This window comes from Erpetoichthys calabaricus, chromosome 4 (genome assembly GCF_900747795.2).
Source record: "Erpetoichthys calabaricus chromosome 4, fErpCal1.3, whole genome shotgun sequence".
In the NCBI taxonomy this organism is placed as follows: domain Eukaryota; kingdom Metazoa; phylum Chordata; class Cladistia; order Polypteriformes; family Polypteridae; genus Erpetoichthys; species Erpetoichthys calabaricus.
In genome coordinates this window covers 323,623,811-323,647,243 of record NC_041397.2, presented here as the reverse complement: position 1 = coordinate 323,647,243, position 23,433 = coordinate 323,623,811, and the positions used below count along the sequence as shown (strand labels likewise).

The 23,433-nt window shown below is 50.9% G+C and overlaps 1 protein-coding gene across 1 annotated transcript in view; it reads right to left on the bottom strand.

Annotated features, from left to right (window-relative positions):
* Nucleotides 1-23,433, bottom strand: part of LOC114643530 (protein NLRC5-like) — a 1,801,805-nt gene that overhangs the window by 23,137 nt on the left and 1,755,235 nt on the right. Inside the window, exons 20-21 of the mRNA XM_051925774.1 lie at nt 8,992-9,168; nt 3,706-3,879 (exon numbers count right to left, since the gene is read on the bottom strand). Coding sequence (XP_051781734.1) covers nt 3,706-3,879; nt 8,992-9,168 — 351 coding nt within the window. The remainder of the gene's footprint in view (nt 1-3,705; nt 3,880-8,991; nt 9,169-23,433) is intronic.

Here is a 23,433-nt window from a genome sequence, read left to right as displayed (position 1 = left end):
CCCTGTTCAAGGTGCCAGCGTTGTAATAAAGGGTGACACCATTGTCATCAATCAAGTGACGATTTGTCTAAAAAACAGGCGAGACTCGAGCTGTGAGGGTAGAATACACGACAATGGGGTCACGTCACAAGTCTGATGTGCAGGACACCAACAGAGGAGCACGTGGACATCAGGAGCAGAAAAGTGACGTCAGAGAGGGGCTGAGCAAATGTCACTTTGTCACTAAGGGTCACAAGGTGGGACAACTGAAATCAGAAACTAATAGAAAGTGCTGAGGATTATGATGGACACTTGAGGCCACGGGAAGTGAACTGGAGTGTCAAACTGGGAACAACAGCAGCTGCTGGTCTGCCGAGGTGACGAGGAGCACACGAGGGCTTAGTGGCTTTGGCTGAGATGGTGGTGACAGGTGGTCTGTGGTGTCTTTTATTAAATAAGGTGACATTTATGTGGACTGTGTGTGTGTGTGTGTGTGTGTGTGTGTGTGTGTGTGTGTGTGTGTGTGTGTGTGTGTGTGTAATCCAAAATACTGACATCTATTAGTCTGACCTGAGGACAGCATTGAGAGAATCACAGAACACGTTGGCCATCAGACTGTAAGGTTCAAGTGGTCGGACCTCGAGAAGCAGGACCCATCAAACAGGCTGCTATGGGGGTCTTCACTTGAGCCTTTAGAAGGATTTGTGTGTGTGATGAGGGACTGGGCTATGAACAGACACTTATTTGATGTTCTCGTCACATTCGTCACATTTTCTTAGTTTATTATGGGATGTTCTTGTTCTTTGGATTTGTTTCCTGATCTTCACAGGCTGATGATGATGAGCTGAGCTGCTGAATTCCAGATGACCCTGAGCTCCTCTCGGACCATCACAGGTCTATTTGGGGTTTTCTGATTCTTTCCTCTTTGTATTTGAGCTTCTTCTTGGGTGTTAGAAATGAACAGCCCTGCCACCTTTGGGTGTCACATGACTGCCATTTTTGTCCCCCTCTTGTTGACATCATCAGCTCATCTGTTTGTGATTTAATTTGCCATCTTTGTCAATAAATCAGACAGGACAGGCCAATAGACAACAAGTGGGTGGGCTAAAGATGGCAGGACCTTCACAAGAATTGAAATCTCAAACCTCCACCAAAAGTAACACAAGTCTGCCATCTGCTCTGTCAAAGCTCACGTGTCACCTCAGACAGTGTGACCCAGTGGCTCAGGGATAGGCCTGACCACCACAGTGACGCCAGTTCAGATCCCACCGCTGACTCACTGTGTCACCTTGAATGACCACCTGGACACAGACAAAGCAAGGAGGTCACAGCACTTTGAGTGACATAAAGACAAGAGTGACAATAAATTGAACTGAACTGAAACTATGAATAACATTCGAGAAAACGATGATGAGGATGAATGTGCTGTGACAAGTCAGTCAGTAAATATTCAGAGAAAATGTTAAATGACATCAAATCAGAGGATGTGAGTTCAAATCACAACTGTCAGCCAAAGCCCATTAGTGATGCTGACTTCACACTTTCGGACGTATTCGGTGGACAAAACGAGATCTGAAGAACGAGAAGCGAGATGGGACAAATACAAGCAGCTCAGTGGTGACGTCAGGTGACAGTCTTGTCCTTATTATTGTTCATAGACTCATTATTATCAGGATTGTGATGGAGGAAGTTCTCTCAAGGTGATCAGACGTGTTCATCTGACAGTCCAGGACGTCTTATAAGACATCTGAATGTCCTGTAGGTCCCCAAGTCCTGCCCTCTGCTGGTGAGGCCGTGTCACTCATCTCTTTGGGTTTCTCTTCTTCATTTCCAGCTCTCACTTCTTCTTCTCCTTTTTTCCTGACTGAACATTTGCTGATTCTTTTTGTAATCCACTCCTTCTGTACCCTGATATCCCATAATAACTCCTCCATGCCCATCTCCTTTAATGTTGGCCACTCCTCCTATTCCATAATGCCGCATGTCAGTCGTTTTTTCCTGATGTTTGTAACATTTGCTGAACTCAGATCACTGATTGGCTCATACAGCACACAGCTTTAGTGGGTCTACAGGCCACAGAGACTCGGGTTCAACACATGTCACAGTCACTGAGGGGACATCTTTAGTGTCCTCATGAGAAGAAAGTCATCTGAGTGAAGGGGACAACCGTGAGGGTCTGCGGTGGTCCGCCATGTGCTCAGGACGCCTGCCTTGAAGACTCAGCCTGACGTCACGTCCTGCACCAGCTTAGCCTGCCGAGGTCAAACCTCAGTGACAAGTGACATGTTTAGGACAGGGAGAAGAACTGGGGGTCCACATGTGTTTCCTCCTTTTCTCTCAGTAGTTTTTCCTTCACAGTTTTCTTCTTTTCTTATTTGATGTTTTAAGATATTGAGCCGCTGAGGTGGTCAGTTAGACCCCCTGAGTGTGGACGTTCTGTGATGGCCTGTCCATCCTGCTTGTGTTCAGTACCTGCTACTGGGAGAGGCCCTGCACTTAGTGACCCCAACCAGGAGTGACCAGAATCAGAGTGAACTTACTGGGCAGGTGCACCACGTGGACTGGGAATTTGTGAGGACATACTGGGAGAATGAAGAAGAAGAAGAAGAAGATCAAAATAAGAGAAATAGAAATGAGCGTCATGAAGATGAGATCTGCACAGACAGGAGCAAAGGTTCAAGTGTCTGAGTGTGAGGGGCAGCTGGTGGGGTGTCAGAGAAAAGAACATGCTGGGGACAAATCTGCTATGGGGGACACAAGAGGGACAACAAGGAGAGACGAGCAAAAGACACAAAGAGTGACGAGTGAGTGTGAGTGCAGATGATGACATGTGCACAAAGACATGGCCGCTGGACTAAAGAGTGTAAAGCGGGTGTGCAGGAGAAGAGCAAAGTGCTCAAGATCTGCAGGGGTACCCAGTGGACACTTTATTAAGCACACCAGGTAGGCCTCCTCTGCCTCTAAAGAGCCTGAATTCAACAAGACGTTGACCCCGTAACACCCCATAAATGGCTCCTTATTGATTTCTGTCTGCATGTTGATGTCACGCAGTCCTTCAGACTTCTCAGCCTCACATTTCTGCTCCTCGCAGTCTCAGCTCATCTCAGAAGTGCTTTATTGGACTGGACAGGCAGCCATTGGTGTCTACTGAAGTCACCGTCATGTTAGATGAGGCACCTTGAGGTGACACATGCTCTGTGACATGTCGTGTTATCCTGCTGAGATCCTACATTTTTAAAAGTGTCTGCTCTCAGCTGATTATCAGTTACGTGACGGTGAGTTGGAAGGCCACAACACTCTTGAGAACTTTAGACAGAATAGAGAAGTGAGTGATGGACTGAGACTTGTTGTCTCAGATTGTCACATCAAGACCAGACTGTCCTAATGGGGGGGATACAGAAGAGACCTTCAGGGTCGCTGGCACAGAGCCGGTGTCACAGGATGGATTTATTATTGTCACGTCAGTCAGGATTAGGACATTAAGACAGGATTTGAGAAGAGTGGAGGAGATGAGGTCCGGTGCTCAAGTAGGTGGTCTCATCTGACAGAACAGGTCCTCCTCATCTTCCTCTGTCTGTCTCTCATTATCTTTGTTGTCCTTCCTGTCTGTCACCTCAGTCATCTCCACTTGTCACTGTCAGTCTGGTCACTCCATGTGCTGTCATGTGAACAGCCCACCCATCAATAACACATTCACACCCCCCACCCCTCCACCTCTTTACTCACATCAGTGTCTGTAATTTACAGTTGTCACTCCTGAGCCCCTCACTCAGCTGACGAGCTCCTGAATCTCCCAGGTTGTTGTTGTTCAGGTCCAGTTCAGTCAGCCGTGAGTTTGGAGATGAGAGGACCGAGGAGAGAGCTGAGCAGCAGGCCAAGGTGAGACCACAAGAGACCAACCTGTGAAGAAGAAGAGAGACGAGTGAGGACAGACAGACAGACAGACAGAAGGACACACAGCACAAGGGCTCAATGACTGCGCCATCTTCACTGAAATGCACTTTGACCCTGAGACCACCGCTGTCCTTAGAAGGTAAGGCGGTATATAACTGACAGCGTCTTCTGCCTTCCTGCCACACTGACTGGTGACACGTCACTCAAAGTTACATGTGGACACTTGACAGGAATGTGAAGGACATGAGGCTGACAGTGTCCTGCACTCGAGGGTCCAGACAGACTTGTCAAAGCCGATGACAGCGGAGGGACCACCTTGGATTTGTGTCTGTGACTGAGGACTCAGCACATGGAGGGGCTTTGACTGATTTGCAGGACCCCATCCACAGATTCCTGCTCCTGGTCACTGCTGGACATCGGAGAGCGCGACACTCGAGTGTCTGTCATGGTGGGCTCTCCTGATGTCAGACCACTTAGACGATGAGGACCCTCTGACTGTGTATTGTGACAAAGACTGGACTGACTGTGTGATCAGTGACATAATGGACAGGGTGGGCAGGACTGACATGTGACACTTCTGACACTCACACGTCACATGCTGACCGGTGCCACTGACCAGCTGACCTCAGTCCACTAAAGGCCTCACTGCTTGTGACCTCAGTTTTCTTATTTCTCTCCTAATTTGTAATAAAGCCAGTGGACGAGCTCTGAATGGACACTCAGCATCCCAAAGTCCAGTCCCCTGGGCACAGAGGTGGTCAGAGTGGACTGTGAAGTGACCCCCATTACTGCTGACCACTGCTGTCCACTCCCAGCTCTCCTATGACCTGAGCTGCCCATTCAGATCAAAATGACAGAGTGACCTGCTAGCATCGCCACCTGCTGGTAAGTGTTATAAATGACACAATTGACATCTCAGTGACATCAAACCACACGGAGAATTAAAGAATAAAAAGACAAGAAGAACAGCAGCTGGGTCACCGAAAGAGAAAAGAATCAGAAGATCACAAGAAGAACACATCAGGGGCTCAGAAAAGGAGGAGAATCATCAGGAATTCAGCAGTCCGGACCACCAGTATTAACTCACCTGTGAAGATCAGGAAACAAATCAAAAGAACAACAACACATCCCATAATAAACAGACAGAATATGAGAGAATGTGAAAGAAAACCAAACAATCGTCTCTTCATAGCTCAGTCCTAAATCACAAGCAAATCCTTTCAGTTCTGAAGACACAAGTGAAGCCCCCCATGGCAGTCTGTTTGAGGGGTCCTGCTTCTCGAGGTCCGACCACATAAACCTCACAGTCTGAGGGCCAACGCGATTCTCTCAATGACTTCTTCAGGGAAAACAATAAAACATAACACACGTTACTCAATTAATCCTAAAAACGTCACTCTGTGACAATGACAATGACGTGTGTGACATTAAAGAGTATTGGTGTCCACTGCAGCTGTCCTCGTGTTTAGGACCCCCGTCATTTGAGTGTTCTCGATGTCACATTAGGATACGCTGGTTAAGGCCAATGTCTGCAGACACTTTGAACATTTACATGAGGACATGTCCCCTGTTCAAGGTGCCAAGAGGAGCACGTGGACATCAGGAGCAGAAAAGTGACGTCAGAGGGGCTGAGCAAATATCACTTTGTCACTAAGGGTCACAAGGTGGGACAACTGAAATCAGAAACTAATAGAAAGTGCTGGGGGGTTGTGATGGACACTTGAGGCCACAGGAAGTGAACTGGAGTGTCAAACTGGGAACAACAGCAGCTGCTGGTCTGCCGAGGTGACAAGGAGCACACGAGGGTTTAGTGGCTTTGGGGGAGATGGTGGTGATGGGTGGTCTGTGGCGTACTTTATTAAATAAGGTGACATTTATGTGGTGTGTGTGTGTGTGTGTGTGTGTGTGTGTGTGTGTGTGTGTGTGTGTGTGTACTCCAGAATACTGACATCTATTAGTCTGACCTGAGGACAGCATTGAGAGAATCACAGAACACGTTGGCCATCAGACTGTGAGGTTCATGTGGTCGGACCTTGAGAAGCAGGACCTCTCAAACAGGCTGTCATGGGAGGCTTCACTTGAGTCTTTAGAAGGATTTGTGTGTGTGATGAGGGACTGGGCTATGAACAGACACTTATTTGATGTTCTCGTCACATTTTGTTTGTTTATTATGGGATGTTCTTGGTCTTAGGATTTGTTTCCTGATCTTCACAGGCCGATGACAATGCGCTGAGCTGCTGAATTCCAGATGACCCTGAGCTCCTCTCAGACCATCACAGGTCTATTTGGGGTCTTCTGATTCTTTCCTCTTTGTATTTGAGCTTCTTCTTGGACGTTAGAAATGCACAGCCCTGCCACATTTGGGGGTCACATGACTGCCATCTTTGTCCCCCTCTTGTTGACATCAGCAGCTCATGTCCTTGTGATTTCATTTGCTATCTTTGTCAATAAATCAGTCAGTACAGGCCAATGGACAACAAGTGGGTGGGCTCAAGATGGCAGGACCCTCACATGCTTTGAAATCTCAAACCTCCACCAAAAGTAACACAAGTCTGCCATCTGCTCTGTCAAAGCTCACGTGTCACCTCAGACAGTGTGACCCAGTGGCTCAGGGATAGGCCTGACCACCACAGTGACACCAGTTCAGATCCCACCTCTGACACCTTGAATGACCACCAGGACACCGACACAGCAAGGAGGTCACAGGGCTTTGAGTGACATAAAGACAAGAGTGACAATACAGTGAACTGAACTGAAAATATGAATAACATTTGAGAAAACGATGATGAGGATAAATGTGCTGTGACAAGTCAGTGAGTAAATATTCAGAGAAAACGTTAAATGACATCAAATCAGAGGACGTGAGTTCAAATCACAGCTGTAAGCCAAAGCACATCAGTGACGCTGACTTCACACTTTTAGATGAAATCGTTGGACACAACGAGATCTGAAGAATGAGGAGCGAGATGGGACAAGGACAAGCAGCTCAGTGGTGACGTCAGGTGAGTGTCTTGTCCTTATTATTGTTAATATTCATATTATTATCAGGACTGTGATGGAGGAAGTTCTCTCAAGGTGATCAGACATGTCCATCTGACAGTCCAGGACATCTTATAAGACATCTGTGTGTCTACCGTCAGCCAGTCCTGCAGGTCCCTAAGTCCTGCCCTCTGCTGGTGAGGCCGTGTCACTCATCTCTTTGGGTTCATCTTCTTCATTTCCACCTGTCACTTCTTCTTCTCCTTTTCTCCTGACTGCACATTTGCTTTTTCTTTTTGTTCTCCACTCCTCCTGTCCCCTGATGTCCCATAATAACGCCCCCATTTCCATCTCTTTTAATGTTGGCCACGCATTCAATCCCATAATGCCACATGTCAGTCGTTTTTTCCTGAAGTTTGTAACATTTGTTGAACTCTGATCACTGATTGGCTCATACAGCACACAGCCTTAGTGTGTCTACAGGCATCAGAGACTCGGGTTTAACACACGTCACAGTCACTGAGGGGACATCTTTAGTGTCCTCATGTGAAGAAAGTCATCTGAGTGAAGGGGACAACAACCGTGACAGTCTGACATGGTCCGCCATGTGCTCAGGATGCCTGCCTTGAAGACTCGGCCTGATGTCACGTCCTTCACCAGCTTAGCCTGCCGAGGTCAAACCTCAGTGACAAGTGAGATGTTTAGGACGGGGAGAAGAACTGGGGGTCCACATGTGTTTCCTCCTTTTCTCTCAGTAGTTTTTCCTTCACAGTTTTCTTCTTTTTCTTATTTGATGTTTAAAGACATTCAGCCACTGAGGTGGTCAGTTAGACCCCCTGAGTGTGGACCCTCTGTGATGGCCTGTCCATCCTGCTTGTGTTCAGTTCCTGCTACTGGGAGAGGCCCTGCCATTTAGTGACCCCAACCAGGAGTGACCAGAATCAGAGTGACCTTACTGGGCAGGTGCACCACATGGACTGGGAATTTGTGAGGACATACTGGGAGAATAAAGAAGAAGAAGAAGATCAAAATAAGAGAAATAGAAATGAGCGTCATGAAGATGAGATCTGCACAGACAGGAGCAAAGGTTCAAGTGTGTGAGTGTGAGGGGCAGCTGGTGAGGTGTCAGAGAAAAGGACATGCTGGGGACAAATCTGCTATGGGGGACACAAGAGGGACGACAAAAAGAGACGAGCAGAAGACACAGAGTGACGAGTGAGTGTGCGTGCAGATGATGACATGTGCACAAAGACATGGCCGCTGGGCTAAAGAGTGTAAAGCGGGTGTGCAGGAGAAGAGCAAAGTGCTCAAGATCTGCAGGGGCACCCAGTGGCCACTTTATTAGGCACACCAGGTAGGCCTCCTCTGCCTCTGAAGAGCCTGAATTCACCAAGGTGTTGACCCCTTGAGACACATGAATGGCTCCTTATGGATTTCTGTCTCCATGTTGATGTCACGCAGTTCTTCAGACTTCTCAGCCTCACATTTCTTCTCCTCACTTGCAGTCTCAGCTCATCCCAGAAGTGTTTTATTGGACTGGACAGGCAGCGATTGGTGTAAACTGAAGTCACCGTCATGTTAGATGAGCCACCTTGAGGTGACACCTGCTCTATGACATGTTGTGTTATCCTGCTGAGATCCTCAATTTTTAAAAGTGTCCGCTCTCAGCTGATTATCAGTTACGTGACGGTGAGTTGGGAGGCCACGAAACTCTTGAGGACTTTTGACAGAATAGAGAAGTGAGTGATGGACTGAGACTTGTGATCTCAGATTGTCACATCAAGACCAGATTGTCCTAATGGGGGGGATACAGAAGAGACCTTCAGGGTCGCTGACACAGAGCTGGTGTCACAGGATGAATTTATTATTGTCACCACAGTCAGGATTAGGACATGAAGACAGGATTGAGAAGAGTGGTGGAGATGAGGTCCAGTGCTCAAGTAGGTGGTCTCATCTGACAGAGAAGGTCCTCTTTGTCTTCCTCTGTCTGTCTCTCCTTATCTTTGTTGTTCTTCCTGTCTGTCACCTCAGTCAGCTCCACTTGTCACTGTCACTCTGGTCACTCTATGTGCTGTCATGTGATCAGCCTGCCCATCAATAAAACATTCACACCCCCCACCCCTCCCCCTCTTTACTCACCTCAGTGTCACTAATTTACAGTTGTCACTCCTGAGCCCCTCACTCAGCTGACGAGCCCCTGAATCTCCCAGCTGGTTGTTGAAGTTCAGCACCAGTACAGTCAGCTGTGAGTTTGGAGATGAGAGGACCGAGGAGAGAGCTGAGCAGCAGGCTGAGGTGAGACCACAAGAGTCCAACCTGTGAAGAAGAAGAGAGACGAGTGAGGACAGACAGACAGAAGGACACACAGCACAAGGGCTCAATGACTGCGTCGTCTTCAATGAAATGCACTTTGACCCTGAGACCACCGCTGTCCTTATAAGGTAAGGTGCTATATACCTGACAGCATCTTCTGCCTTCCTGCCACACTGACTGGTTGCAAGTCACTCAAAGTGACATGTGGACACTGGACAGGAATGTGAAGGACATGAGGCTGACAGTGTCCTGCACTCAGGGGTCCAGACAGACTTGTCAAAGCCGAGGACAGCGGAGGGACCACCTTGGATTTGTGTCTGTAACTGAGGACTCAGCACATGGAGGGGCTTTGACTGATTTGCAGGACCCCATCCACAGATTCCTGTTAGACACGCCGGTCACTGCTGGACATCGGAGAGCATGACACTCGAGTGTCTGTCATGGTGGGCTCTCCTGATGTCAGACCACTTAGACGCTGAGGACCCTCTGTCTGTCTATTGTGACAAAGACTGGACTGACTGTGTGATCAGTGACATAACGGACAGGGTGGACAGGACTGACATGTGACACTTCTGACACTCACACGTCACATGCTGACCGGTGTCACTGACCAGCTGACCTCAGTCCACTAAAGGCCTCACTGATGGTGACCTCAGTTTTCTTATTTCTCTCCTAATTTGTAATAAAGCCAGTGGACGAGCTCTGAATGGACACTCAGCATCCCAAAGTCCAGTCCCCTAGGCACAGAGGTGGTCTGAGTGGACTGTGAATTAACCCCCATTACTGCTGACCACTGCTGTCCACTCCCAGCTCTCCTCTGACCTGAGCTGCCCATTCAGAGCAAAATGGCAGAGTGACCTGCTAGCATCGCCACCTGCTGGTAGGTGTTAGAAATGACACAATTGACATCTCAGTGACATCAAACCACACGGAGAATTAAAGAATAAAAAGACGAGAAGAACAGCAGCTGGGCCACCAAAAGAGAAAAGAATCAGAAGATCAGAAGAAGAACACGTCAGGGGCTCAGAAAAGGACGAGAATCATCAGGAATTCAGCAGTCCGGACCACCAGGATTAACTCACCTGTGAAGATCAGGAAACAAATCAAAACAACAACAACACATCCCATAATAAACAGACAGAATATGAGAGAATGTGAAAGAAAACCAAACAATCGTCTCTTCATAGCTCAGTCCTAAATCACAAGCAAATCCTTTTAGTTCTGAAGACACAAGTGAAGCCCCCCTGGCAGTCTGTTTGAGGGGTCCTGCTTCTCGAGGTCCGACCACATAAACCTCACAGTCTGAGGGCCAACGTGATTCTCTCAATGACTTCTTCAGGGCAAACAATAAAACATAACACACGTTACTAAATAAATCCTAAAAACATCACTCTGTGACAATGACAATAACGTGTGTGACATTAAAGAGTATTGGCATCCACTGCAGCTGTCCCCATGTTTAGGACCCCCATCATCTGTGTGTCCTCGATGTCACATTAGGATACGCTGGTTAAGGCCAATGTCTGCAGACACTTTGCAACATTCAAATGAGGACATGTCCCCTGTTCAAGGTGCCAGCGTTGTAATAAAGGGTGACACCATTGTCATCAATCAAGTGACGATTTGTCTATAAAACAGGCGAGACTCGAGCTGTGAGGGTAGAATACACGACAATGGGGTCACGTCACAAGTCTGATGTGCAGGACACCAACAGAGGAGCATGTGGACATCAGGAGCAGAAAAGTGACATCAGAGAGGGGCTGAGCAAATGTCACTTTCTCACTAAGGGTCACAAGGTGGGACAACTGAAATCAGAAACTAATAGAAAGTGCTGGGTGTTGTGTTGGACACTTGAGGCCACAGGAAGTGAAGTGGAGTGTCAAACTGGGAACAACAGCAGCTGCTGGTCTGCCGAGGTGACGAGGAGCACACAAGGGCTTAGTGGCTTTGAGGGAGATGGTGGTGACAGGTGGTCTGTGGCGTACTTTATTAAATAACGTGACATTTATGTGTGTCTGTGTGTGTGTGTCTGTGTGTGTGTGTACTCCAGAATACTGACATGTGTTAGTCTGACCTGAGGACAGCATTGAGAGAATCACAGAACAGAATGGCCATCTTTAGAAGGATTTGTGTGTGTGATGAGGGACTGGGCTATGAACAGACGCTTATTTGATGTTCATATCACATTTATCACATTTTGTTTGTTTATTATGGGATGTTCTTGTTCTTGTAGGCGGCACGGTGGCACAGTGGGTAGCGCTGCTGCCTCGCAGTTGGGAGACCTGGGGACCCGGGTTCGCTTCCCGGGTCCTCCCTGCATGGAGTTTGCATGTTCTCCCCCTGTCTGTGTGGGTTTCCTCCGGGCGCTCCGGTTTCCTCCCACAGTCCAAAGACATGCAGGTTAGGTGGATTGGCGATTCTAAATTGGCCCTAGTGTGTGTGTGTGTGTGTTTGTGTGTGTCCTGTGGTGGGTTGGCACCCTGCCCAGGATTGTTTCCTGCCTTGTGCCCTGTGTTGGCTGGGATTGGCTCCAGCGGACCCCCGTGACCCTGTGTTCGGATTCAGCGGGTTGGAAAATGGATGGATGGATGGATGCTCTTGTTCTTTGGATTTGTTTACTGATCTTCACAGGCTGATGACGATGAGCTGAGCTGCTGAATTCCAGATGACCTTGAGCTCCTCTCGGACCATCACAGGTCTATTTGGGGTCTTCTGATTCTTTCCTCTTTGTATTTGAGCTTCTTCTTGGACGTTAGAAATGCACAGCCCTGCCACCTTTGGAGGTCACATGACTGCCATCTTTCTCCCCCTCTTGTTGACATCAGCAGATCATGTCCTTATAATTTCATTTGCTATCTTTGTCAATAAATCAGACAGGACAGGCCAATAGACAGCAAGTAGGTGGGCTAAAGATGACAGGACCTTCACATCCATCCATTCTCTTCCGCTTATCCGAGGTCGGGTCGCGGGGGCAAAAGCTTGAGCAGAGATGCCCAGACTTCCCTCTCACCAGCCACTTCTTTTAGCTCTTCCGGGGGAATCCCAAGGTGTTCCCAGGCCAGCCGAGAGACATAGTCCCTCCAGCATGTCCTGGGTCTTCCCCGGGGCCTCCTCCCGGTTGGACGTGCCTGGAACACCTCACCAGGGAGGCGTCCAGGAGTCATCCTGATCAGATGCCCAAGCCACCTCATCTGACTCCTCTCGATGCGGAGGAGCAACGGCTCTACTCTGAGCCCCTCCCGGATGACTGAGCTTCTCACCCTATCTTTAAGGGAAAGCCCAGACACCCTGCGGAGGAAACTCATTTCAGCCACTTGTATTCGCGATCTCGTTCTTTCGATCACTACCCATAGTTCATGACCATAGGTGAGGGTAGGAACATAGATCGACTGGTAAATTGAGAGCTTTGCCTTGCGGCTCAGCTCCTTTTTCACCAAGACAGACCGATGCAGAGCCCGCATCACTGCGGACGCCGCACTGATCCATGTATCGATCTCACGCTCCATTCTTCCCTCACTCGTGAACAAGACCCCGAGATACTTGAACTCCTCCACTTGGGGCAGGATCTCGCCTCCCACCCTGAGAGGGCACTCCACCCTTTTCCAGCTGAGGACCATGGTCTCGCATTTGGAGGTGCTGATTTCCATCATAACCGCTTCACACTCAGCTGCGAACCGATCCAGAGAGAGCTGAAGATCACGGCCTGATGAAGCAAACAGGACAACATCATCTCCAAAAAGCAGTGACCCAATCCTGAGCCCACCAAACTGGACCCCCTCAATGTCCTGGCTGCGCCTAGAAATTCTGTCCATAAAAGTTATGAACAGAATCGGTGACAAAGGGCAGCCCTGGCGGAGTCCAACTCTCACTGAAAACGGGTTCGACTTACTGCCGGCAATGCGGACCAGGCTCTGGCAACGATCGTACAGGGACCGAACAGCCCTTATCAGGGGGTCCGGTACCACATACTCCTAGAGCACCCCCCACAGGATTCCCCGAGGGACACAGTCGAACGCCTTTTCCAAGTCCACAAAACACATGTAGACTGGTTGGGTGAACTCCCATGCACCCCCCAGGACTCTGCTAAGGGTGTAGAGCTGGTCCACTGTTCCGCGACCAGGACGAAAACCACACTGTTCCTCCTGAATCCGAGGTTCGACTATCCGATGGACCCTCCTCTCCAGAACCCCCGAATACACTTTTCCAGGGAGGCTGAGTAATGTGATCCCTTTGTAGTTGGAACACACCCTCCGGTCCCCCTTCTTAAAGAGGGGGACCACCACCCCGGTCTGCCAATCTAGAGGCACTGTCCCTGATGTCCATGCAATGTTGCAGAGACGTGTTAACCAAGACAGCTCTACAACATCCAGAGCCTTGAGAAACTCCGGGTGTATCTCATCCACCCCCGGGGCCCTGCCACCAAGGAGTTTTTTGAACACCTCAGTGACCTCAGTCCCAGAGATGGGGGAGCCCACCTCCGAGTCCCCAGGCTCTGCTTCCTCATTGGAAGGCATGTTAGTGGGATTGAGGAGGTCTTCGAAGTACTCCCCCCACCGACCCACAACGTCCCGAGTCGTGGTCAGCAGCGCACCATCTCCACCATATACAGTGTTGACACTGCACTGCTTCCCTCTCCTGAGACGCCGGACGGTGGACCAGAATCTCCTCGAAGCCGTCCGAAAGTCGTTCTCCATGACCTCCCCAAACTCCTCCCATGCCCGAGTTTTTGCCTCAGCAACCACCGAAGTCGCATTCCGCTTGGCCTGCCGGTACCTATCAGCTGCCTCCAGAGTCCCACAGGACAAAAGGGACCTGTAGGACTCCTTCTTCAGCTTGACGGCATCCCTCACTGCCGGTGTCCACCAACGGGTTCGGGGATTGCCGCCACGACAGGCACCGACCACCTTACGGCCACAGCTCCGGTCAGCTGCTTCAACAATAGAGGCACAGAACATTGCCCATTCGGACTCAATGTCCCCCCACCTCCCTCGGGACGTGGTCGAAGTTCTGCTGGAGGTGGGAGTTGAAGCTACTTCTGACAGGGGACTCTGCCAGACGTTCCCAGCAGACCCTCACAACACGTTTGGGCCTACCAGGCCTGACTGGCATCCTCCCCCACCATCAAAGCAAACTCACCACCAGGTGGTGATCAGTTGATACCTTCGCCCCTCTCTTCACCCGAGTGTCCAAGACATGTGGCTGCAAGTCCGACGACACGACCACAAAGTCGATCATCGAACTGAGGCCTAGGGTGTCCTGGTGCCAAGTGCACATATGAACACCCCTATGCTTGAACATGGTGTTCGTTATGGACAATCCGTGACGAGCACAGAAGTCCAATAACAAAATACCACTCTGGTTCAGATTGGGGGGGCCATTCCTCCCAATCACGCCCTTCCAGGTCACACTGTCATTGCCCATGTGAGCATTGAAGTCTCCCAGCAGTACGAGGGAGTCCCCAGAAGGTATGCCCTCTAGCACCCCCTCCAGGGACTCCAAAAAGGGTGGGTACTCCAGACTGCTGTTCGGTGCATGCGCACAAACAACAGTTAGGACCCGTCCCCCCACCCGAAGGGGGAGGGAGGCTACCCTCTCGTCCACCGGGGTAAACCCCAATGTACAGGCTCCAAGTCGGGGGGCAATAGGTATGCCCACACCCGCTCGGCGCCTCTCACCGGGGGAAACTCCAGAGTGGTAGAGAGTCCAGCCCCTCTCAAGGAGATTGGTTCCAGAGTCCAAGCTGTGCGTCGAGGTGAGCCCGACTATATCTAGCCGGAACCTCTCAATCTCGCGCACAAGCTCAGGCTCCTTCCCCTTCAGAGAGGTGACATTCCACGTCCCAAGAGCCAGCTTCTGTAGCCAAGGATCGGACTGCCAAGGTCCCCACCTTCAGCCACCACCCAACTCACACTGCACCCGACCTCCTTGGCCCCTCCCATAGGTGGTGAGCCCATGGGAAGGGGGACCCACGTTGCCTCTTCAGGCTGTACCCGGCCGAGCCCCATGGGTGCAGGCCCGGCAACCAGGCGTTCGCCATCGAGTCCTACGTCCAGGCCTGGCTCCAGAGGGGGGCCCCAGTGACTCGCGTCCAGGCAAAGGAAAATGCCGTCCAAAGTTTTTATGCTTCATGGTAGGTTTACTGAACCGCTCTTTGTCTCATCCCTCACCTATGACCAGTTTGCCAAGGGTGACCCTAACAGGGGCATAAAGCCCTGGACAACAGAGCTTCTAGGATCATTGGGACACGCAAACCCCTCCACCACGATAAGGTGGCGGTTCACCCCCCTTTTTAATTTAATACATATTGGAATGTCCCCAGCTCCCTCTTTGCTACTCATGCTAATTTAATCATAGCTTTACCTTCCACCATATTGTGTTTTAGATTAAGGAAATCATCGTCCTTTTACCTTCAATTTGTCAATGGTGTCCACATCCTAATACTTTGCATGATGTCTTGCCAGAAACCTCCATTAAAATATACAGAATTTTAGCCTTGACTTTCTTGGTGAGTAAAATTATCTGTCCACATTCACTACAACCAACGGGGCAACACACACTCTGTACGGACTGGATCTTAGGAGAGAAGCCTTGCTAATACGGCATTCGGGGATTAAAGACTGTTGACTACGTGATGGAGGAAGTTCTCTCAAGGTGATCAGACGTGTTCATCTGACAGACCAGGATGTATTATAAATATCTGAATGTCCTGTAGGTCCCCAAGTCCTGCCCTTTGCTGGTGAGACCGTGTCACTCGTCTCTTTGGGTTTCTCTTCTTCAATTCCACCTCTGACTTCTTCTTCTCCTTTTTTCCTGACTGTACATTTGCTGATTCTTTTTGTTCTCCACTCCTCATGTTCCCTGATATCCCATAATAACTCCTCCATTTCCATCTCCTTTAATGTTGGCCACTCCTCCTATCCCATAATACCACACATCAGTCATTTTTTCCTGAAGTTTGTTGAACTCTGATCACTGACTGGCTCATACAGCACACAGCCTTAGTGTGTCTACAGGCCACAGAGACTCAGGTTCAACACACGTCACAGTTAGTGAGGGGACATCTTTAGTGTCCTCATGATAACAAAGTCATCTAAGTGAAGGGGACAACAACCGTGAGGGTCTGCTGTGGTCTGCCATGTGCTCAGGACACCTGCCTTGAAGACTCGGCCTGACGTCACATCCTGTACCAGTTTAGCCTGCCGAGGTCAAACCTCAGTGACAAGTGACATGTTTAGGAGGGGGAGGAGAACTGGGGGTCCACATGTGTTTCCTCCTTTTCTCTCAGTAGTTTTTCCTTCACATTTTTCTTCTTTTCATTATTTGATGTTTAAAGACATTGAGCCGCTGGGGTGGTCAGTTAGACCCCCTAAGTGTGGACGCTCTGTGATGGCCTGTCCATCCTGCTTGTGTTCAGTTCCTGCTACTGGGAGAGGCCCTGCCACTTACTGACCCCAACCAGGAGTGAGCAGAATCAGAGTGACCTTACTGGGCAGGTGCACCACATGGACTGGGAATTTGTGAGGACATACTGTGAGATAAAGAAGAAGAAGAAGATCAAAATAAGAGAAATAGAAATGAGCGTCATGAAGATGAGATCTGCACAGACAGGAGCAAAGGTTCAAGTGTGTGAGTGTGAGGGGCAGCTGGTGGGGTGTCAGAGAAAAGGACATGCGGGGGACAAACCTGCTATGGGGGACACAAGAGGGACGACAAGGAGAGACGAGCAGAAGACACAAAGAGTGACGAGTGAGTGTGAGTGCAGATGATGACATGTGCACAAAGACATGGCCGTTGGGCTAAAGAGTGTAAAGCGGGTGTGCAGGAGAAGAGCAAAGTGCTCAAGATCTGCAGGGGCACCCAGTAGCCACTTTATTAGGCACACCAGGTAGGCCTCCTCTGCCTCTGAAGAGCTTGAATTCCCCAAGGTGTTGACCCCTTGAGATACATGAATGACTCCTTATGGATTTCTGTCTCCATGTTGACATCACGCAGTCCTTCAGATGTCTCAGCCTCACATTTCAGCTCCTCACTTGCAGCTCCAGTTCATTCCAGAAGGGTGTCATTGGACTGGACACTTTTAAAAATGTAGGATCTCAGCAGGATAACACGACATGTCACAGAGCATGTGTCACCTCAAGGTGCCTCATCTAACATGACCTTCAGGGTCGCTGGCACAGAGCCTGTGTCACAGGATGGGTTTAATATCGTCACGACAGATTATCAGGACATTCTCTACGACTCTGCCATTGTGTGCATTTCTATCTGCGGTTGGTGACTCTCTGTAAGCCCTTGATGGTCACAGAAAGCCTGGGCAGGTGACATAGTGAGGTCAGTCTTAGGTGACACAGTCTTAAGTGACAAAGGGACCAGCAGTTCTCCATCTCACTTGTCCCCACTGTCACATCTGAGTGGACTCATCGTGAACTCTCTGGTTTAATCAAATATTTAGAAGGAAACTGAAGAGAAGAAGTGAAGGACTGAGAATTCGTCATCCACTTATGGCCACAAATCATTGGGTGACATCCTTAGAAAAGAACAAATCTACGATCAGAGAGCGAGCTGACTTGGTGGACTGAGAACACAAACGAGACTTCAAATGACATAAGAGCTGCAACTGGACCTCATATCCTGCTCATTGTCCACTGTGGGACCCTCTATAGACTGGTGGGTGACTTTACAGACCTGAACTCAACAAACATCTCAGCGATGACCAGTAGAATGGGGGGCACCTGAGCCAAACTTCTATGGTCACAGTGACGGCTCTGAGCATTTGTGTCAAAGGGATATTTCAGCTTTTTAATTTTTCATACACTGGCAGACGTTTCTAAACTCCTGTTTGTGTTTGTCATTCTGGTGTGTTGAGTGTTGATTGATGAGAGAAATAATAATAATAATAATAATAATAATAATAATAATAATAATAGCCAACCCGCGGCGTAACATATGCCGCATAATTATGTATTGATGGGTGAACACTTGCTGAACAACACAGTTGTCCAAATGGGGTGGGTTTGTGGATACCACTGTGAGTGAATGAAAAGATGGACCTCTGGAGATAGCAACATACAATTGTCTGTGACTGAAAGCGGGATCGTCTGTGACGATGGAGGCCACGCTGGTGAAAGTTACTTCCCAGCCCCCCCTCTCTCTCTCAGCAGCACCTGAGCCTCCCCAGCCACCCCCCCCTCTCTCTCTCTCTCTCTCTCAGCAGCACGTGAGCCTCCCCAGCCCCCCTCTCTCAGCAGCACACGAGCCTCCCCAGCCCCCCCTCCCTCTCTCAGCAGCATGCGAGCCTCCCCAGCCCCCCCTCTCTCTCTCAGCAGCACGTGAGCCTCCCCAGCCCCCCCTCTCTCAGCAGCACCTGAGCCTCCCCAGCCCCCCCTCTCAGCAGCACCCGAGCCTCCCCAGCCGCCCCCCCTCTCTCTCTCAGCAGCACCCGAGCCTCCCCAGCCGCCCCCCCTCTCTCTCTCTCAGCAGCATGCGAGCCTCCCCAGCCCCCCCTCTCTCAGCAGCACACGAGCCTCCCCAGCCCCCCCTCCCTCTCTCAGCAGCATGCGAGCCTCCCCAGCCCCCCCCTCTCTCAGCAGCACAGGAGCCTCTCCAGCCCCCCCTCTCTCAGCAGCACCTGAGCCTCCCCAGCCCCCCCCTCTCAGCAGCACCTGAGCCTCCCCAGCCCCCCCTCCCTCTCTCAGCAGCATGCGAGCCTCCCCAGCCCCCCCCTCTCTCAGCAGCACGCGAGCCTCCCCAGCCCTCCCCCTCTCAGCAGCACCCGAGCCTCCCCAGCCGCCCCCCTTCTCTCTCTCTCAGCAGCACCCGAGCCTCCCCAGCCCCCCCTCTCTCAGCAGCATGGGAGCCTCCCCAGCCCCCCTCTCTCAGCAGCACACAAGCCTCCCCAGCCCCCCCTCTCTCTCAGCAGCACCCGAGCCCCCTCCCCCTCTCTCAGCAGCACGGGAGCCTCCCCAGCCCCCCCCTCTCTCAGCAGCACGTGAGCCTCCCCAGCCCCCCCCTCTCTCAGCAGCACGTGAGCCTCCCCAGCCCCCCCCTCTCTCAGTAGCACACGAGCCTCCCCAGCCCCCCCTCTCTCAGCAGCACGTGAGCCTCCCCAGCCCCCCCTCTCTCTCAGCAGCACCCGAGCCCCTCCCCCTCTCTCAGCAGCACGTGAGCCTCCCCATCCCCTCTCTCTCAGCAGCACGTGAGCCTCCCCAGCCCCCCCCTCTCTCAGCAGCACACGAGCCTCCCCAGCTCCCCCCTCTCTCAGCAGCACGTGAGCCTCCCCAGCCCCCCCTCTCTCAGCAGCACACGAGCCTCCCCAGCTCCCCCCTCTCTCAGCAGCACGTGAGCCTCCCCAGCCCCCCCCTCTCTCAGCAGCACCCGAGCCCCCTCCCCCTCTCTCTCTCTCAGCAGCACGTGAGCCTCCCCAGCCCCCCCCCTCTCTCAGCAGCACACGAGCCTCCCCAGCCCCCCCTCTCTCAGCAGCACGTGAGCCTCCCCAGCTCCCCCCTCTCTCAGCAGCACGTGAGCCTCCCCAGCCCCCCCCCTCTCTCAGCAGCACGTGAGCCTCCCCAGCCCCCCCTCTCTCAGCAGCACGTGAGCCTCCCCAGCCCCCCCTCTCTCAGCAGCACGTGAGCCTCCCCAGCCCCCCCCTCTCTCAGCAGCACACGAGCCTCCCCAGCCCCCCCTCTCTCAGCAGCACGTGAGCCTCCCCAGCCCCCCCTCTCTCTCAGCAGCACCCGAGCCCCTCCCCCTCTCTCAGCAGCACGTGAGCCTCCCCACCCCCCCCCCTCTCCCAGCAGCACACGAGCCTCCCCAGCCCCCCCTCTCTCTCTCTCAGCAGCACCCGAGCCCCCTCCCCCTCTCCCTCTCTCAGCAGCACGTGAGCCTCCCCAGCCCCCCCTCTCTCAGCAGCACGTGAGCCTCCCCAGCCCCCCCCCTCTCAGCAGCACACGAGCCTCCCCAGCCCCCCCCCTCTCTCAGCAGCACGTGAGCCTCCCCAGCCCCCCCCCTCTCTCAGCAGCAGGCAAGCCTCCCCAGCCCCCCACCCTATCTCTCCCTCTCTCAGGAGCACACGAGCCTCCCCAGCCCCCCCCTCTCTCAGCAGCACGTGAGCCTCCCCAGCCCCCCCCCTCTCTCAGCAGCAGGCAAGCCTCCCCAGCCCCCACCCTATCTCTCCCTCTCTCAGGAGCACACGAGCCTCCCCAGCCCCCCCCTCTCTCAGCAGCACGTGAGCCTCCCCAGCCCCCCCTCTCTCTCAGCAGCACCCGAGCCCCCTCCCCCGCTCTCTCTCTCAGCAGCATGTGAGCCTCCCCAGCCCCCCCTCTCTCAGCAGCACGTGAGCCTCCCCAGCCCCCCCCTCTCAGCAGCACACGAGCCTCCCCAGCCCCCCCTCTCTCAGCAGCACGTGAGCCTCCCCAGCCCCCCCCTCTCTCAGCAGCACGTGAGCCTCCCCAGCCCCCCCCTCTCTCAGCAGCACGTGAGCCCCCTCCCCCTCTGTCTCTCAGAAGCAGGCGAGACCCCCCCCCCCCCTCTCTCTCTCTCTCTCTCTCTCTCTCTCTGTAACATTGCAGCAGTTGTATAAACACTTTTTTTTTTAAATGAGTTTTAAGCACAGGGGGGGAAAAAGGAACATTTCAACAAATCCGAACTTTATTTAAAAGCCAAGCAAGATAGCAACATTGCAGGAGTTCACCATTTTTAATCAGGCGACTGACAGTAGTGGAGTCAGGCACAGAGAAGGTCAGCTGCAGAGAGAGCGTCTCGACTGTTGCAGGGCCTGAAGCAGGTGAGACGCTAATGAAAAAGAGGCACAGGGCTTATTGGTTTTTAAAGACTGCTTCCTTCATTCTGTTTTAACTTCAGTTTTAAAGGATTGCGCGTCTCTCTCTCTCTCTGGTGCTGCCTCTGTGTAAACCAAGGTTCCGCTGAGGTTGACTAATGAAAAGTCAACGTGGGTCAGAGCTGTATGTACACTGTGGCACAGACAAACAGAAATGATGGCATGTTTTCGAAGGCGTTGCGTCCGACTTGGTGGGCGTGGCTCTGTGAGTTGTCGTCGTATCCAATGGGCTTAGAGTTGGTGGGCGTGGCTCCTTCCTGCGTGCGCCAAGGGTGTCTTACTTGTCGACAGCTTAGTGAATCCACGCCCCCTTCCGGCGTGCTTTCCATGGTTGTCTTGCCTTAGTGAATTATATATATAGATAATAATAATAATAATGCATTTTATTTATTGGGACACTTTACAAGTAAATGATTTGAGCACAAGGCTGCAACACAACAAAACGTGAACAATGTGAAGGGTCCGAGGGCTTTGTGAAGGTGCTATATAAGGGCATCAGTACACGCCAGACATGCCAGCTCAGTGTGGCATTACAGAATGTTGTCCTGGCAGATTCAAACACTGGGCACTGCCTCAGACTTCGACTCACGCTGGCAAGCATTCCTTCACATGCTAAGGCTGCTCTCTTACCACTCAGACTGCTTTGAGAGTGAGGGGCCATCTTTAATGTCACTGGAGTGTGAAGGAATTGGTGCCCGGGGTAGAGAAAAAACAACCCGACAGGTGATGATGAGACGGCTTGTGAGTTCAGATAAGGATGTGACAAGAGTGACATGTGGACACAACTAGTGACAAAGTCATCAGCTGACAAGCACAGCCAGGAGGACGAGAAATGGACAAACCTGCGTCACTTGAAGATGACAATGTCAAAATGGCTGATCAGGGACACCTACATGGAAGTTAGTGACGTTGTTCTCATAAATGGATTTCTACTTTAAAGAAGCAATCAGAAAATGTGTGGGCGGTTTGTTCTCAAAGTACAGCAAGGCAGGCCATCGCAGAAAAGCAACACCAAGCAGGCCAAGTGGACGTCAACTTCTAGAAAAAAAGCACCAGCTGGACGTGTGGAGTTGAGCAACAGAACAGCATCAGGCCCACCTGAGAGTGACAAGACACACAGCCAGCTGGTCCGGGTGGCATCAGGTGACCAACATGGGAATGGAGAGATGCTCAAGCAGATGTCACTTGGGTATCACATGATTGGAGAAATAAGAAAGAATTTGGACGTCTTTCACAAAAGTGAGTTTATTTTGTTTAATTTGAGCTAAGCCACAAATGCAAAAGTCAGCCTTGAAAGAGTTAATTGGATTTGGTTTTACTACCCAGAAGCCTTCAGTCTTTGAAGTAGTGGGTGCCCAGGTGGGAAGGACCAGCAGGGGACCCTCACTTTCCAAGGACTCCCTCATGTAATGGGTGGGTGGCATATACACTTTCTTATTGACTTACTTGATCTTCTGCCATAAAACCTCATGCTGTTGGGGTCTCGAGCCCCTCATATATTATTTCTGTCTTTTCTGAGATCTTCTCTTGTTCTGTGGTCTTCTTTTCCTTTCCAGCTGTTTCTTTGATGTTTTCTTCCCTTGCCCTTCTAGGTCTTGCTCTCATCCCTCATTTCTAACACCTTTTTGGGGTCCCTTGTTTCACTCCCCCTTATTCCATGTCCAGACCCCTGCAGTTGTGTCATTTCTGTATTTCCCACCAGTCGTTGCATTTCCAGCTCTTCACAGATTCTCTGATTTCTGTTTTCTCAGCTGCTGTTCTTTTAGATCTTTGTGTCTCCAGTGTGTCTCACGAGTCTGCGGTGTGTGATATTGGTGGTCCGTATGTGGTGTTCTTTCTTTGCTATTCAGGTCTTGTTCATTTGATTGTATTCTTTATTTGCTTTGTTTATTATATTTCTGATTTCCTTGTCTGTCTTCCCATCTTCACTCACACTCACTTGTCTTGTAGTTGCGTCCACATTTGCTGTTTCTCTTGTTGTTCTTCATGTTCTTTTCTTTTCTTTACTGTCCTGCATATTTAACTTCATACCTTTCACTTTTTGCTCGCTCCTCCATGTTATTCATGTCCTTTGTAGTTGTGGCTCACGTATTGCAGTTATTGTTCTATCGCCCTCATATATTAGACCTCGGGTCAACAGCGGACTTCATTTATAGGACCCCAGGGCCGCATTTCTGATTCGGGAGACGTCTTTATTTTCATAGATAGATAGATAGATAGATAGATAGATAGATAGATAGATAGATAGATAGATAGATAGATAGATAGATAGATAGATAGATAGATAGATAGATAGATAGATAGATAGATAGATAGATACTTTATTAATCCCAATGGGAAATTCACATCTGATTCTTCATCTGATCTTCTCTCAGTTCTTGTTCTCCTGGTGCATCTCTTCTACTTCATCTTCATTCATCTCCTTCTCCTCTGAT